The 16,631-nt window shown below is 39.9% G+C and overlaps 1 protein-coding gene across 1 annotated transcript; it reads left to right on the top strand.

Moving 5' to 3' along the window:
• The first annotated feature begins 2,646 nt into the window (after nt 1-2,646).
• Nucleotides 2,647-14,067, top strand: chmp1a (charged multivesicular body protein 1A). Its single transcript, XM_063910022.1, has 7 exons — nt 2,647-2,791; nt 3,814-3,833; nt 3,935-4,012; nt 7,832-7,978; nt 8,060-8,188; nt 8,349-8,542; nt 12,663-14,067. The coding sequence occupies exons 1-7, from the start codon at nt 2,785-2,787 to the stop codon at nt 12,682-12,684; spliced, it is 597 nt and encodes a 198-aa protein (XP_063766092.1). The 5' UTR covers nt 2,647-2,784; the 3' UTR covers nt 12,685-14,067.
• Nucleotides 14,068-16,631: the final 2,564 nt, after the last annotated feature.

Raw genomic sequence — 16,631 nt, 5'->3', positions numbered from 1 at the left:
CACTCAATCCAGTGGCCGACGAAGACGGCCTGCTGCGGGTCGGAGTTCGAATAACATCCGTGCCTGACCTGTCAAGAGAAGAAAAGCATCCACTGATTATCCCACGCACGCACTACATTGCCACACTCCAGGTAAGATTCTACCATGAACAAGTAGTGCACCAGGGGAGACACATAACCGAGGGAGCAGTCAGAGCAGCAGGATACTGGATCATTGGTGGTAAGCATCTGGTGTCCTCAGTCATCCACAAGTGTGTGACCTGCCGCAAGCTGCGCAGCCGGCTACAGGAACAAAAGATGGCGGATCTGCCTGCCGACAGACTTTCAACCGAGCCTCCATTCACCCATGTAGGCCTGGATGTCTTTGGGCCGTGGGCCATCATAACACGGAGAACAAGAGGAGGAAGTGCAGACAGTAAGCGCTGGGCAGTGATATTCACTTGCATGTCCACCAGAGCGGTCCACTTCGAGCTCATTGAATCCATGACAACCGACAGCTTCATCAATGTGCTCAGAAGATTTTTTGCAATCCGTGGCCCTGCCAGACTTCTCCGCTTTGACAGAGGGACTAACTTTGTGGGAGCCTGCAAAGAACTGAGCATTAACACGGAAGACACAACCATAACAGCCTACCTTCAAAGCAAGCGGTGCTCTTGGGTTTTCAACCCGCCACACTCCTCGCATATGGGGGGTTCATGGGAAAGGCTTATCGGCGTTGCCAGACGCATGCTGGATGCCATGCTGCTTCAGACTGGACACACCCGCCTCACACATGAGGTCCTGAGCACTCTCATGGCCGAAGTGATGGCAATCATGAACGCCAGGCCCCTGGTACCTGTGTCCACTGACCCCGATATGCCTACAGTCCTCACCCCAGCGATGCTACTCACCCAGAAGATGAGTGCCGTTGCAGCTCCCTCCGGAAACTTCCAAATGGCTGATCTACACGGGAAGCAATGGAGACATGTCCAGTGCCTTGCAAACACCTTTTGGAAGAGATGGAGAAGGGACTACTTGTCAACACTGCAAGGCCGCCGAAAGTGGACTGATGAAAGGCCAAATGTCAAGACCGGCAACGTCGTCCTGCTCAAGGACAGCCAAGCTATCAAATGTAATCTGATTAGCAATGCTAGCTCTCGTGGTCTCGTGTGTCAGCAATGAACAGCTTGATTTGTACTTCATGAAGTGTAAACTCATGTGCGTTTTATTTGTTTATTTGATTACAGTTTTACAAGAAACGAAATAACTCCTGTATGTTTGCTGGAACTTCAGTAAAGAAACAAGAAAAGAAAGCCTTGTGAATTGAATTCCATTTCTTCATACAAGATAAAGTTGTTAGCCCACTGTGTAGTTTTGCAAGACTGGAACGCACTGCGAGGGCAGCATACGAAGATTGTTAGAGATTCGAAAGTTTCCAAAGAGCCTGCTCTCAAGTGTATGCACATAAATTATTCAGCAGATTGCTGTTTAATCTGATGGGAAAGGTCTAATTCAATATAGAGAAAGTTAATCCTTTCTTTAGTTCTTACGCTTAGAAAACTAGACGAAACGCTCAATAACTGAAATGACGTCACCCTTGCGCGTCCCCGCGAACACTGCCTCAATCTACCGCAAACCTTCAATCGCCGGCTTTTAGAAAGCTTGTCAGCCAAATCCCCGTTAACACAACAATGACAAGGTGAGCTAACGCTGCCATAGAGACTCGTTCATATACAGCAGGTTACAGGGCCGTGCAGAGGCTCCACTAACATGTTATTAATAACACACAGAGACGTCATGTTACCGGTATCACATATTATTCAGCCCACTTAAACAGAGCATGAGTTTAATTACTTACTATTTTCAACATATACTGCCAGATAGATAGATAGATAGATAGCTTTAATGGAATTTAATAAACTACATTTTAGCATTTAAAGCCATACTTTTGCAGTTGTTTTGGTGAAAGTAACTCAAATGTAGTGTAACGCAATACAGTTCAGAGACAGTAATGTAACGTATTACTTTAAAAGACAGTTATAAGTCATATGTACTGTATTACTAAGTAACTAACCCAACAACTGCTCATTGCAAAAAATGTTGGGTTTTTTCAAATATTTTCAAGCAGCAAATCTTCTCATTTATGTAGCTGGATTTGTGAAACAAAAAACGTCAAAAACAATTTCTGTCAACCCATTAATGGTTTGAGTTACTTAAACTTATAATGTTGGATGGTTAAATCTATTCAGAAAACTTGTGTTTTGTCAAAATCAGAATGTATGAAGTAACTAGTAAACAAATATGTAAAATAAATTATGTTGATTAAAAAGATCACAATTGGTTACCAAAATGTAGTAGAGTAGAAGTATAAAGTAGTGAAAATTCAAATATTGGGGTTAAGTACAAGTACCTCCAATGCACTTGAGTGCAGTACTTGAGTAAAAGCACTTAGTAACTTTCCTCCACTGATTGTAATAAAACAATACTTTCCATGCATTGTATTCTCTATATTATCTGTTCGTTTAAACAACTCAAACCTTTATTAAATTCAGGCTTGTCTTGTAACGTTATGTTAATACAATACTAATAATTCACGGGACAATACTCTCCGGTACATTAGGTGGCAGTATGCACTTCATAAGTAACGTTTGCAGCCTGTAATTAAAAAACTACAGAAGAAGAATACCCGAACCAGGAAGTGCAGTATCAGATGTTTCAGATCCACCATCAAAACAAACCTAGACGAGACTGTTGGGGAGCTTAAATATCTTTTTCTGTGCTCAACTGGAATCAAATTGTTCTTGACATGGATGGTATGTCCTGATTTAATAGCATAACGACCCATCTTGATAGATGTTTCCTGTTTTAAGCTCTATATAATCAACCCAATGTCAGTTAGCTTACATTAGCTGGTTAGCTTGGGTGGGTTATTAGCTACATTAGCTGTCAGGCGTTTTTATGTCCAGTTGTTTTGTTTATCATATTATCTAACTATAGTTCCTAGACAGACTATTCATTTGGTCTTCTGATTGAGTTAACATTTTGTCTTAACGCTGGCTGTGACTAAATATGAGTTAGCAAATGTCTGTTATATTTCACACTCCTATTCAAATGTTATTCGTGTAGCTTCCACAAACTATTTTAGACACTAAGCTTTACAATTCCTCGATGCATTTATGTTATGTTATTTATTGATGCACTTATGCGAAAGAAACACTAGCTTTGTACACCAAAATGTAAAATAACTTTGTTGTTTTTTCTATAAGTTTTATTTATTGATTATATTTTAGGGAGATTTTAATTGAGCTAGGTTATAAAAACAAGATAACACATTTGTTATAGTGAATCATGTTTTGTTGTTTCCTCATTACATGATAACTGAAATTCAGCCCTTCCAGAAACAATTCTTTGATGCCTTTTTTATACTCTCTTAATTTGATTTGGTTTATGTTTTGCTTGGAATTTCACAGCATTTTTGCCTTTTATGATTTTATAGTACCACAATTTATACTGTCTCCAGTTGTGTATTTTTGGTTTGTTTATAGTATTTGCAAAGTGTTTTGGAAAAGAGACCCCTAACAAATATTAACCAAATTAATTATCAAGACAATGGTTTTATTTCTCCAGATGTACAGGATGTTAGATGAAGGTTTATTTTAAGCTGAAAACAATATGAAGTAAAAGGTTCCTTACTTGTCCACTCTGTTTCTTAATCTGTTTGTTCTCTAAGAGTGAAAAGGCAATGTTTGAGTATATAATAAAAGGTTATTATATTGTATTATATATAATTTACATAATACAAACGAAATAACTCTGTCTCCCACTGTCTCCACAGACACACTCTTCCAGCTAAAGGTATGTACCTGCAAAAAGGTTGAATCTGTATCTGGTTGTTCTAACTTAAACATGTGGATGTTTTTATTAATATCCTTTAAATCTATCTCTGTGGCTCACAGTTTACTGCCAAGCAGCTTGAGAAACTGGCCAAGAAATCGGAGAAGGAGGCTGAAAAGGAGCAGGCCAAAGTCAAGAAGGTGAGCACAGTGGGTCAGGCTGAAGGCTGAGCCTCCGGGGCGGGGCAGAGGCTGACTGTTTAGATGCATTCCTTATGATGCCATCAGTTTCCTTTCCGTCTATGATACTTCTCTCTCTCTCTCTTTCTCTCTCTATTCATTAGTTTCTATATTCATTCAGTTCTACTGTGAACACTATAAAAAGGAAAAAATAACAAAACGTATATATTTTTAAAAGGTCAAGCTTTTGGTGGAGATATTCATTGTTTTGTATTATTTTCACAGTTAAAGATTTATTTTCTTTAGATTCTTTTTAACTATTATTTTGTATAATTATTATAGTTCATTTTAGTATTTCTTGTGCTTCTCTTTTTTTAAGGTAGCTTCACAGGGTGATTGGGGTATTTATTGGAGACAGTTGAAGGAGTGTGTAGGCAAGAGGAAAGCTAAATGTTTTTAACAGGAATAATAGGAGGTAAAGCCATTGTTCTTTGTTTTGTTTGATCATGGAAATTCTTTCTTGGACAATGGAATTTATTCCTATGTAAAATGTACTACCTGCATTAGTTTGATTTTTTGTTAGTTTGTGTTTGGTTTAAGGACAAATCACCGCTACACTTTGGTGATTAGTTTTTCAGGCTGCACTCACTAACTGCCCTCCAGATGGATCATATCTGCAGCCGAAAATGTATTTCCTTTCTTCTCTTTCCTTATAAAGAGGTTGGAGAACTTGCTTTGTGGTCTTTGTATTTGGCAGCTGAAGGGTGATGACGATGTTTGGGTGTGGCTGTTCTGTGTTATGTCATTGTGCCAGGAACTCTTGTTTCCACATTTCTGAAGTCATTTTAAATACAGCCTAAGCAATGACAAATGACCATAAAGGCTTATTTGACTAGTCATACTGAAACATAACTGAATATATGAATAATAATGATACAGTCACTTATTAAGATGGAGTTTGAAACAAACGGGAAGCTTTTTCTTTTCTTGACATCTTGATATTTGATTTCTTTAAATCATATTTTAAATATTCGCAACTGAAAAACGTTTGGTTTTGAAAATATGTTATTAGCTTGCCGGTTAAAATCCAAAGGCTATTTTGCTTATTACAATCATTTTGTATATTTAACAACATTACAATTTATGCTATGTGCAGTTGTATTTTCAACATGTATAAAAAGCCTTAAATTTAGGGCATACTTTGAAATGCACATTCTATAAATATATGTATCCATACATTTATTTTAAACAGATATTCAGTAAATTAAGATTAATTTCAAACAAATATTCAGAAAATACAAAGTAGTCTCACACGTATATTTTCCCAGATTAATAATAAATACAAATCTATTTGTCCTTGATCATTTGGAAATATAAATTAAATTCCACCAGATATCGGGTACATCTAAATCAAGTTTCTTAAATTAATTTGTTAATAAACTCAATTGAATTACTAAATCCAACACATTTTAACTGTTGCCTTTTATAACTTTTTTATTTTATTTAAATAATTTATTCAGTACTTTTTAAATTAGCAGCGATTAAGATCCATTCAAAATCCACACGATTAAAGTAAAGTCCTGGTGCGGTGACATCGGGAGTGTCACGCATCCGTCAGCAGGGGTCAGTATATCTTTAGTATTGACTAGGAGGGCCCCCTGGTTGTTTTGTGTGTTAATATCGATTTTGTAAAGTCATTGGACATCTCTGTCACTGTTTGAATGCATGTTTGGGTAGCAGATTACAGAAGAGATACCAGCATGACTTCTCTCATGGATATGGGGTTACAACATGGTTAAAAATGTGACCGTTGGTGTTTCTAATGTCAACTTGTCAGATTCACCTTTCAAGATGCAATTTACACAATGAAATTCAGAAACAAAAGAATGACAATAGTACACAAGTTGTAAAAACAAACAAGAAGAGAGGAATTTGACAAACTATTATTTTTGATATGTCTTCCCCGATACAGCTGATTGAAGAGTAGGCAATGGAGAAGACAAAGACACATGCACTTTTTACAAGCTGAAAGGAAATAGAATGCTAATGAGTTAAAAACATAAACATATATTCTAAAAAGAGTCTATGTCCTTTATATCTTAGTAGAATATAGCACTTTAAACTTGGTCAGAGAAATCATTTAAAAAACCTCACTTTTGGAGAGGGTGATGAACAAGGGGCAACCTCCGGTGCTGAGCAGTGAAACATATAGGGAAGTGCCAAAAAACTGCAGTTCATCGAATGGCCGCGTGGCCTGGCTCCAAAACAGAGCAATTTACATAGACCCCCCATGTTAAAATGCCAATTTTTACAGCAGAAATAAACATGTTTACAGCGTGGTACAAAAATTGCTTTTGGTCTTTATAGCTAATTTCCCTATTCATGAAAACTGTGAGGAGGGTGGATTTCTATAGAAGTCTCCCGTTTGAATTATATTAAGGCTTAAGGTTATGCACAATTAAGGGCGTGGTCGCTTTGATTGACAGGTTGGCGCCGTCAGTGGGCGCAAGCCGCTAGTTGTCTGCTCTGCTAGCTTCGCTAACAGCCTCTGCACTGATAATGTGTCTTGTTTGGTATAATTCTTAAAAGCAGCAATAATAACTATGACTATGCAAGTCAGTATCAATAATACATTTACCATCACATGTAAGTTAGCTTATTAAACGTATTAAAAGTAACGTTGTAATCGAGTGTTCAATAGAAACGACTCGTGAACTGAATCATGTGAAAATTAAAATTCTGATTCAAATTAAACGTTACGCGGATTCACGGTAACACTGGCCACATTTCTGGTCAAAATATAGTGTTGCAAATTACGTCTCTATTTGAAACAAGCATTTTTAAACTAGTGCTGTATAATCTCAATAACAGATAGATCTTTATGTCAAGTTTTGTTGTATAGTTTCAGGTTAACTAACCTTGAGTAAGACGACCGGTGTTCCAGTTTAACTGGATTCCGGTTTAACTGGTGGCGTTTGTTTACCTTTTCCGCCAGATGTTGTGGTTGCCAGGTTCGTCAACTTGTGTCTGCAGTGTGACCAGACAACGTAGAAAACCTCGGCGAAAATACGTTAACATCACCAGTTCATGTAAAATGCGCATGTTGAGATCACCTACAGATAACAACACAAAATATTCTGGCCTAAAAATGAAAATAAACAATATTATACTCTAGGACAGGATTCGAACTCGTACATTTGGGCAATATATATCTCAACCATGAATGTTACTCATTACGCCACCGACCTGCTCAAAAAATGCCATGCTTGAGCCATATAAGTGTTGTCAGCTCTTGTCAGCTGTTTACAATCACCGTTTGACATGGATGAAATAAACCCCACCATGTTAACTGGTGATATCCACAATATGACACAGGCAGACGCTGCCAATGCAAGCCTCAAAAACGAATGCAAAAGCCATGTGTTACGGACAATAGACAAGCATGGCCATCTGAAAGGATATTGCTTTGTTTTTTTAGCCTAAAAAAATGCATTTAGTGACCATTACAAAGCACATATCAAACGCTAGGAAAGTAGCGGCTGTGAGATACGAGCCCAGTCATGCTTTCAAAAGGTAATATTCCACTGCCTTACCGCTAATGGCCTGAGTTACTGTTCAGACGTTGAAAAGGCAAGTTGAATATTTCATATTGACAAATTGCTTGTAATGATCATGGTTGAGATATATATTTGGTGATGAACAGTATAGTGGGCGTGTTTTTGGCATTAGAGGTAAGTGTATTGCTGTGTGTTCGTCTCCACTGTTCAAATATGTGTAAGTAAATGAGGTAAATTTCAGATGCACTTTCCAGTGTTAACAGTATGTTTGTCTCTTCACCAGGCATTGCAGCAGAAAAATGTGGAATGTGCCAGAGTTTATGCAGAGAACGCTATCCGGAAAAAAAATGAAGGCCTGAATTGGTTGCGCATGTCGTCTCGAGTGGACGCCGTGGCTTCTAAAGTCCAGACTGCTGTCACCATGAAGGGGGTGAGTTTCATCTCTCTGCTGCTTTCTCCCGTACACTATTTCATTTTCAGAATGCATTATAAAGGCTTTTCTTTCCATCAGGTGACTAAAAGCATGGGCCAGGTGACCAAAGCTCTGGACAAAGCTCTTGGCTCCATGGATCTCCAGAAGGTCTCTGCAGTCATGGATAAGTTTGAAACCCAAGTCCAGAACCTGGATGTCCACACCTCAGTGAGTGGTTCTGCACTATGTTTATTTGTATTTTCTTTCCAGTGTTTTAAAACATTTTTAGATCTTGCATATTCAAACTAAAGAGGACTTAAAACCAATCCCAGTTTGCACCTGTGGAGTTTTCGTTTGTCCTATCCTAAACTACACAATCCTACCCCAGGTGATGGAGGACTCCATGAGCTCGGCGATGACGCTGACCACGCCTCAGGAACAGGTGGATGACTTGATCCACCAGATAGCAGAGGAGAGCGGCCTCGAGGTGATGGACCAGCTCAGCCAGCTGCCTGCAGGAGCCACCTCAGTGGGCCCCGAGAGCTCGCGGGCCCAGGATAAGGAGGACCAGCTGTCCAGACGGTAAGGACCACTGTCATCATCTCAACCAGAAATCCCTTATATGTCCCACAGCGGTGGAAAGTGACCCTGTTAGTGTCACTTCAGATTGACTGACATATTAAATGAAGCACTCAGTAATAAAATGAGAACATACCAAGGTAGAACAAAAAGCTGCATTATCAAAGTAAGTGAGCATATAAACATTCAGAAAAAAAATAGTAATAAATAGTGTTTAGTAGTGGACATCAGTAAAGTAACAGCCATTAATAAGAACTGCAACGGTACTAGTGTTGTCACCATACTGGAACTTTGATGAAATTGCTTGAAAAATAAAGATTTTTCCTACTATAAAGAAAATGTCCAGACATTTGAGGGCATTACATTTCATATTTATATTTAAAGAAAAAAGATAAAGAAATATAACAAGGCTATAACATGACGATGACAACCTTTCTATGCAGAGATCACCAGAGTGACTTTCGTTAAGAAACAATAAACCAGCAGTAAACAAAAATCATAATCAATCACAGTGAGTGGGAGGAGGAGGATCTGTGTGTGTCTGTCGGAAAGAACAGAGAGCAAAAGGAGAGGGAGTGGATACTGGTGCATTGATAGTGGGGCAGAAAACAGAGTGGTGCAGTGATGAGGTGAATTGGTAGGCCGTCCTGGAAGATCTCATGGACTTCCTCAACAAAAGCGATGGGATTTATTTTGGAGTATTACAGAAAATAATGTTTGTTAGCCGATACATAATATCCGTATATTGACATAACTTTACATTGATTCAATCTCCTGAACTGAAAAGCTAACGTTAGGTTATAAAGGAACTACATCATGGTCACATGACTTCACGTCACCACCGCTAAGCTAAAGACTGCTAGTCATTTGGTTTGATGACATTCACTGGTCCTATTCGGTTAGCAACCGGCGTTTTTATGACACATAGAAGCTTAAGACATTGACCAGTTGGGTATTTACTGACGCATTTTATGTCGTACAACAAAACACAAGGGCCTCATTTTAAATGCACATTCTATAAATATAAATCCATACATTTATTTCAAACATATTCAGTAAATAAAGATTAGTTTCAAACAGATATGCCGAAAATATAAAGTAGTTTCACGGATATTTTTCCCAGATTAATAATAAATCAAAATCAAAATTCTCCTAGATAATTTGTAAATATAAATACAATTCCACCAGATAACTGGTAAATCAAATCAAGTTTGTTCAATTAATTTGTTAATAAACTCAATTGAATTACTAAATCCAACACATTCCAACTGTTGTGTTTATAACATGTACTTATTATTATTATTAGTTTTTGTTTAAATCATTTATTCAGTACTTTTTAAATGTGCAATTGCAAGTAGAACAAAACATAAACATCTCTTATTTGGCTGCTAACCAAAAACACATTAAGAAGTGAAAAAGACTTCCAGAGGAGGAAACCGCTAGTGGTAAAATGCTGACTCATTTCCAGGTTTTTAGGACTCATTCCTGCACCACTCTAGGTATCAGAGTAAGTGGAGCCACTCTCTGGGTTACAGATTAGAAGCAACATCTGAGTGTCTGGCAGAGAGACTCACTGTTCATTTTCTGGCATCGAGATATCTAGTTGCACATGAACAGGCAGTTAGAATAGAGCATGAGATCAGGAAATTAGATTACCCAGAAAGCCACTCTTCCCCCTCCTCCCTTAACACAGAACACTAATGTTGTGTAGGCAAAGTCATAATGGAACAATACTTCCGATGGAGTGGCTTAATGTCAGGAGGAAGGTAATGGATTTTGATACCAGATTTTAGAAAGGCCAAATGATATGGCATGTGATAGAGAAAGGTCTGGGCCACAGGAAGAAATACTAACAGTTACATATATTTAAACTTCCCAAGCATGCAAGTGAGAATATATGAATAAATAAACAATAATTCTGGTGAAAAAAACATCTAAATGTTTCTGATTTAAATAAAAGGAAATGTGTGAATGCTTGATTTCTAGGGTGAGAAAGATGTTCTTCTTCTACGGGGAAATAGACCCTGTTAAAAACAAGGTGGTTGTTCAGATTGAATAACATATTAAATGAAGCACACAGTAATAAAATACATATCCTAGGTAGAAACAATCTTTCTTCAGTCAGAAACACTAGTTTTCAACAAATGCCACAGATTTGATCAGTTTGATTTTAGACTGACATTTATTTCAGCCAACACAACCATTTCTCCAGCCTTTTAAATTTTAAGATCAGCCGTCCACTCTGTTTCATTTCAAATTTCGTATGTAATGGTTTAGAAAAATGTCACTCTGACATCTCTGGGAATATGTGAATTCACTGTTATATTTGACATACAGCCCTGGAAAAAATGAAGAGACCACTCCAATTGTTTCTTAAATCTTTATCTCTACATGTATGGCAGCCATTCCAGTGTCTGTTGAATTCCAACACAGAGAGTTTATAGACAAAAAAAAAAAAAAAAAATCCTTTAACTCAAAGACATACCTATAAATAATAAAACCAGAGAAACTGAAAATGCTGAAGTGGTCTCTTCATTTTTTCCGCGGCTGTATATTTAAATATTTACATTGAGGGTTCCATTTTTCATTTTCTCTATTATTGAATACCCCATTAGGTGCTTAACATATCTGTGTAAATGTTGATGTTGGTGAAGTCCTTCATTATATTCCTCTCAGTACTGACAGCTCTCTGGCTGCTAACATGATGCTAGCTGCTGATCCTGCTTCAGGTCAATGCAAGATAGTCAAGAATAGCTTGCTGTAGACTGTCATGGAAAGTACATGACAGTCTAAGAACATTTTTAAGGTATTTGTACTTTCCCTGAGTATTTACATTTGATGCTAATTATACTTATACTCCTCTACACCTCAGAAGGAAATATTGAACTATTTACTCCCTTTTGAGATAAAGATTGTACAAAATGGATAATATTGCAATCCTTTCAATTCAACCTACTGTTGAGGACCACACCGTAGTGTTCATCCTTTCTGATTGCTGACGTTTAACTAAAAGCTGTTCCTTCAGGTACGCATTTCAGTCATCTATGAGTTGTTAAAAGCTCCACTTGTTATTGATTTTTCCCTCTAAACTTTTGATGTTTACATGTCAATAATGATCAGCTATATCACCAAATATCAAACATAAGAAAGAAAATGTCATAATGTCTTATATACTGATATATCCCTCAGAAGGAGCTAACTAATACTTTGGCTTTAATATTACACATGAAATCCAGAAAAAAGACCATGAGAATATTAGACATGTTTTAAAAACGGCTTTGAGTTGCTAATACGTCGTTACTAAGACTTTTACATGCAATTGAGTACTTTTACATTGCTGTATTTGTACTTTTACTTAAGTAAAGGTTCTGAATACTTCTTCCAACACTTGCTGTCGATTTAGAATAATTTATCTGATGCCATCCATTTGTGTAGAGATATTAATTTTGTTATTATTATTTTTATTATTATTAATTGCTATTCCATAGTTTGAACCATTAGCCCAGCATGGATGACTCTTCTTTCAGTGCTGGGTCATGGCCCCGTCCCAGTAGCAGCTCTCACATTCTCACCATGTTGTTTCTTAATTAAATGTAATAATTATAATTTTCAAACTTAGATAAAAAAATGATATACATCCTTCAAGTTGTTTTAATGAAGAATCTCAGTAAATATTTGCTGATCGGGACATTTAACCATTGATACGTAATCGCGTCAGCCTCTCTAGTGTTATAATGAATAACTTCAGAAGCTATTTTCAGTCTCCATCACAGCGCACCATAGAAATATTCTTACTTATGATTTATTAAATTGACATGAATCGACATCAATCAAGAAATTGAGTGATACGTTTCTGAAAACCTAAATAGAATATCCACCCGCCTCCTTGTTATTGCATGCTCTGTTACACACATACTTCATATTGATGGTGGAAAAAAATCCAATATGGCCATTGATCTCTCCTGCTGATGCAGAGCTAGCTTAGCCCTGGAGAAGGAGTTATTTCCCCCCTCCCCCTCCCCACACTGATGTTTGGACGTTGTAATTGAGTGTACTGCAGCTGCTTTTTTACGTCTTATGTCTCCTTTTGATTAACACTCCCCCGTTTTTTCACACGTTCCAGGTTGGCTGCTTTGAGAAACTGAGTGTCCTGCGGGAGTGTGTCGGGGCTGCAGCGGTGTGCAGTGTGAAGAGGGTGACGGGAGCTGTGTGTGTTTCTATTGAACTGTTCCTACCAGGAGGACTTAATGAGTCTATCGATTTCCATTGCCCTGCTCTATAAATACACACGCTGTCTATAAATACCACCTGAGAAGGCATGAGTCTCTGTGGCTCACCTTCCCACTTCCATCTTTATCTCCCCTGCTGTTCCCCTTTGGATCTCAGTTTACCTTCCACATCTTCTTTTCTCCCTCCCTCTCTGTAACACATCCTCATGTGGCTACAGTCCCCTGCTCTCAAACCACACACTTTTGGATGTATGCTTTGTACAAAAACACATTTTACAAACTGTATAATTAACAATGATGAAAAAGAAAAGGGTTTTAATAAACAGTGATTATACGGGAGTTGGGGGACATGGCAGTGTGGGTTAACGATGTATCTACACATTTAGTTTTTTTTTTAGCTCTGTCAGTCAGAAAGGGGACATTTAAGAAAGAAATATCATTGTGTTGGTAACACTAACAATAATCGTCTCCCTCCAGATTCATCCAAGCAACAAGCACTAATACTGCATCCAACTAAGGACTATCCTCCAGCAGTGTCAAAATGATTTATTTCCTTTTATTCTTTGTTATTCTTTGTTATTTTTCATGCCTGTATTCAGACTTTTCGCTTTGAACGCCTTATTTGGAATGCAAGTGATTGCATGGGTGCTTCCCCCGCCAGTGCCTGAAGGAACCTAGTTTAGAAAGTGATCAGCAGCTAACTGAAACTCCACAGATGTCGGTCAGAGCGAGGGAATTCCCTTCCTCTTCCTGTGTGTGTCCTGGTATGTGCTGACTGTGATGTGTGAGCTCCGGTTGCCATTGCTGTCATAGAGGGACATTTATAATCTATTTAACTCTGTAAAGTTGTTGTAAAGCAACACTGAAACCTCACTCTGACATTTTTGGAAGCATCTCAGAATAAAGTAATATTCATCCCCACCTGCCACTGTCCCATCCCAAACACATTCAGGAGAACACCTCATTTAAGAGCAGGGATGAACATGCTGGATCTTTTTTTTAGTAGGCAGAATCAGTTGCTACTCCTAATGTGTAAACGATGTGAAGAATGTCAACAGCTTGAGTTAACATGTTCTTTTCTGGTGTTTGTTTCATTTTAATTATAGCTCTTGATTGATTTTGCTCCTTCTCTGGGTGTAGATGTCCGTAAGCGGCAGGCAGATCAGAGCAGCTTCTCTAAATGTATTCTTCCATTTAACCGAGTGAGGGTCTATTTTTTTTTTTTTTCTAAGTTCAGAAAACTTTACAGCACTTTCGTTTTCTATATTTATCTTGTGGAAATAAAGTTTTGCCCTCTGACAGAGTCCTTCATTTGACTCCAGTGGTTTGGGTGGTACTAAATGGATGCGGTTTAGTTGTAGCGTCAGATCATATGACAAGCAGCAGTGTTGGGGATATAATGCACGAGGTGTAAGAGTCCTTGAGGAACACGGCTGCACTGTTTAACAATCAAATCAAAACTTTATTTATACAGCACTTTTCATACACAAAGGTGACACAACCTATATCACTTTTAAAAAACAATAATAACCCCCTTTCCCAGGTAATAAACAGTAATAATAAGAACACTTAATACACACACAGGTCTAAATAAAATAAGAACAAAATAATAAAGACAACCCAGTAAAAAGCTCAGCTGTGCTGGGAGGCTGTTCCACATTCATGGGCTGTAGTTATTAAGACATGCCTCACAGTTGGTCTTTATTTTAATTTAGTAATGACTTGACAACAGTTCGATAACCAGGACAAGAGCAACGGAGTTTTAAAAACTAGTGAAATTATTTAAAAATCAAGCAAAATTAAATCTAAAATGCTTTACTACGAAATACCTCATGAAAAACAAACTTGAAAGCCAGGATACCCGGCCCGGAGGAAGCCTGTGCCCTTGGGGGAAGGAGCCGGAGCTTGTGCGGGAGGTGGAGCGTTACCAGTTGGATCTGGAGGGGCTCACCTCTACGCACAGCGTCGGCTCTGGAACCTTACTTCTTGATAGGGGTTGGACTCTATTCTTCTCTGGAGTTGCCCAAGGTGTGAGGCGCCGAGCGGGTGTGGGGATACTCACAAGCCCCCGGTTGAGTGCCGCTTTGTTGGAGTTTACCCCAGTGGACGAGAGGGTCGCCTCCCTACGCCTGCGGGTAATGGGGGGAAAACTCTGACTGTTGTGTGTGCTTATGCACCAAACAGCAGTTCAGAGTATTCGGCCTTCTTGGAGACCCTGAAAGAAATCCTGTATGGGGCTCCTGAAGGGGACTCCTTAGTCTTGCTGGGAGACTTCAACGCACACGTGGGCAATGATGGAGACACTTGGAGGGGCGTGATTGGGAGGAACGGCCCCCTTGATCTGAACCGGAGTGGTGGTTTGTTACTGGACTTCTGTGCTAGTCACGGATTGGCCATAACATGTTAACCATAACCATGGTCGAACATAAGGATGCTCATAAGTGTACGTGGTACCAGAGCACCCTAGGCAGAAGGTCCATGATCGATTTTGTTATCGTATCATCGGACCTGAGGCCGCATGTTTTGGACACTCGGGTGAAGAGAGGGGCGGAGTTGTCAACTGATCACCATCTGGTGGTGAGTTGGGTCGAGTGACAAGGGAAGCCTCTGGACAGACCTGGTAAGCCCAAATGTGTAGTGCGGGTGAACTGGAAACGTCTGGAGGAATCCCAAGTCCAGGAGGCCTTCAACTCACACCTCCGGCGGAGCTTTTCAGGCATCCCTGTGGAGGCTGGGGACATTGAACCAGAGTGGGCGGTGTTCAAAGCTTCTATTGCCGAAGCTGTGGCGGGTAGCTGTGGTCTCAAGGTCTTAGGTGCCTCAAGGGGTGGTAACCCTCGAACCTCCTGGTGGACACCGGTGGTCAGGGAAGCCGTCCGACTGAAGAAGGAGGCCTTCCGGGATATGTTATCCCTGGGTACTCATGACGCAGTTGCAAGGTATCGACAGGCCCGAAGGGCAGCAGCCTCAGCCGTGGCCGAGGCAAAGCAGCGGGTGTGGGAGAAGTTCGGAGAAGCCATGGAGAAGGACTTTCGGTCGGCACCAAAGTTGTTCTGGAAAACCGTCTGACACCTCAGGAGGGGGGAGCAGGGAACCATCCAAGCTGTGCACAGTAAGGATAGGACGCTGTTGACCTCAACTGATAGTGTGTTAGGGCGGTGGAAGGAACACTTTGAGGAACTCCTGAACCCGTCAACACCGCCCTCTATGTTAGAGGTGGAGCTGGAGTATGAAAGGGGATCAATTCCAATCTCACGGGGGGAAGTCACTGAGGTAGTTAAACAACTCCACAGGGGCAAAGCCCCGGGGGTGGATGAAATCCGCCCAGAAATGCTGAAGGCTCTGGGTGTTGAGGGACTGTCATGGTTAACACGTCTCATCAACATTGCGTGGAAGTCGGAAACAGTACCAAAGGAGTGGCAGACCGGGGTGGTGGTTCCTCTCTTTAAAAAGGGGGATCAGAGGGTGTGTGCCAATTACAGAGGCATCACATTACTCAGCCTCCCCGGGAAAGTTTACTCTAAGTTGCTGGAAAGGAGGGTCCGGCCGATTGTCGAAACTCAGATTGAGGAGGAACAATGCGGATTTCGTCCTGGTCGTGGAACGACGGACCAGCTTTTCACTCTCGCAAGGATCCTGGAGGCGGCCTGGGAGTACGCTCATCCGGTCTACACGTGCTTTGTGGATTTGGAGAAGGCATATGACCATGTTCCCAGGGAAATACTGTGGGAGGTGCTGCAGGAGTATGGGGTGAGGGGGTCTCTACTCAGGGCCATCCAATCTCTGTACTCCCAAAGCGAGAGCTGTGTCCGGGTCCTCGGTAGCACGTCGGACCGATTTTCGGTGAGGGTTGGCCTCCGCTA

This window comes from Eleginops maclovinus, chromosome 2, assembly GCF_036324505.1.
Source record: "Eleginops maclovinus isolate JMC-PN-2008 ecotype Puerto Natales chromosome 2, JC_Emac_rtc_rv5, whole genome shotgun sequence".
Lineage (NCBI taxonomy): Eukaryota > Metazoa > Chordata > Actinopteri > Perciformes > Eleginopidae > Eleginops > Eleginops maclovinus.
The sequence above is the reverse complement of the archived record's forward strand: the minus strand, read 5'-3'. Positions and strand labels throughout refer to the sequence as shown.

Bases quoted from the DNA above. Each gene is read 5' to 3' on its own strand.
- chmp1a (XM_063910022.1), top strand. The intron at 4,013-7,831 runs GTGAGCACAGTG...TCTCTTCACCAG, and splicing joins AGCAGGCCAAAGTCAAGAAG to GCATTGCAGCAGAAAAATGT. The intron at 7,979-8,059 runs GTGAGTTTCATC...TCTTTCCATCAG, and splicing joins CTGCTGTCACCATGAAGGGG to GTGACTAAAAGCATGGGCCA.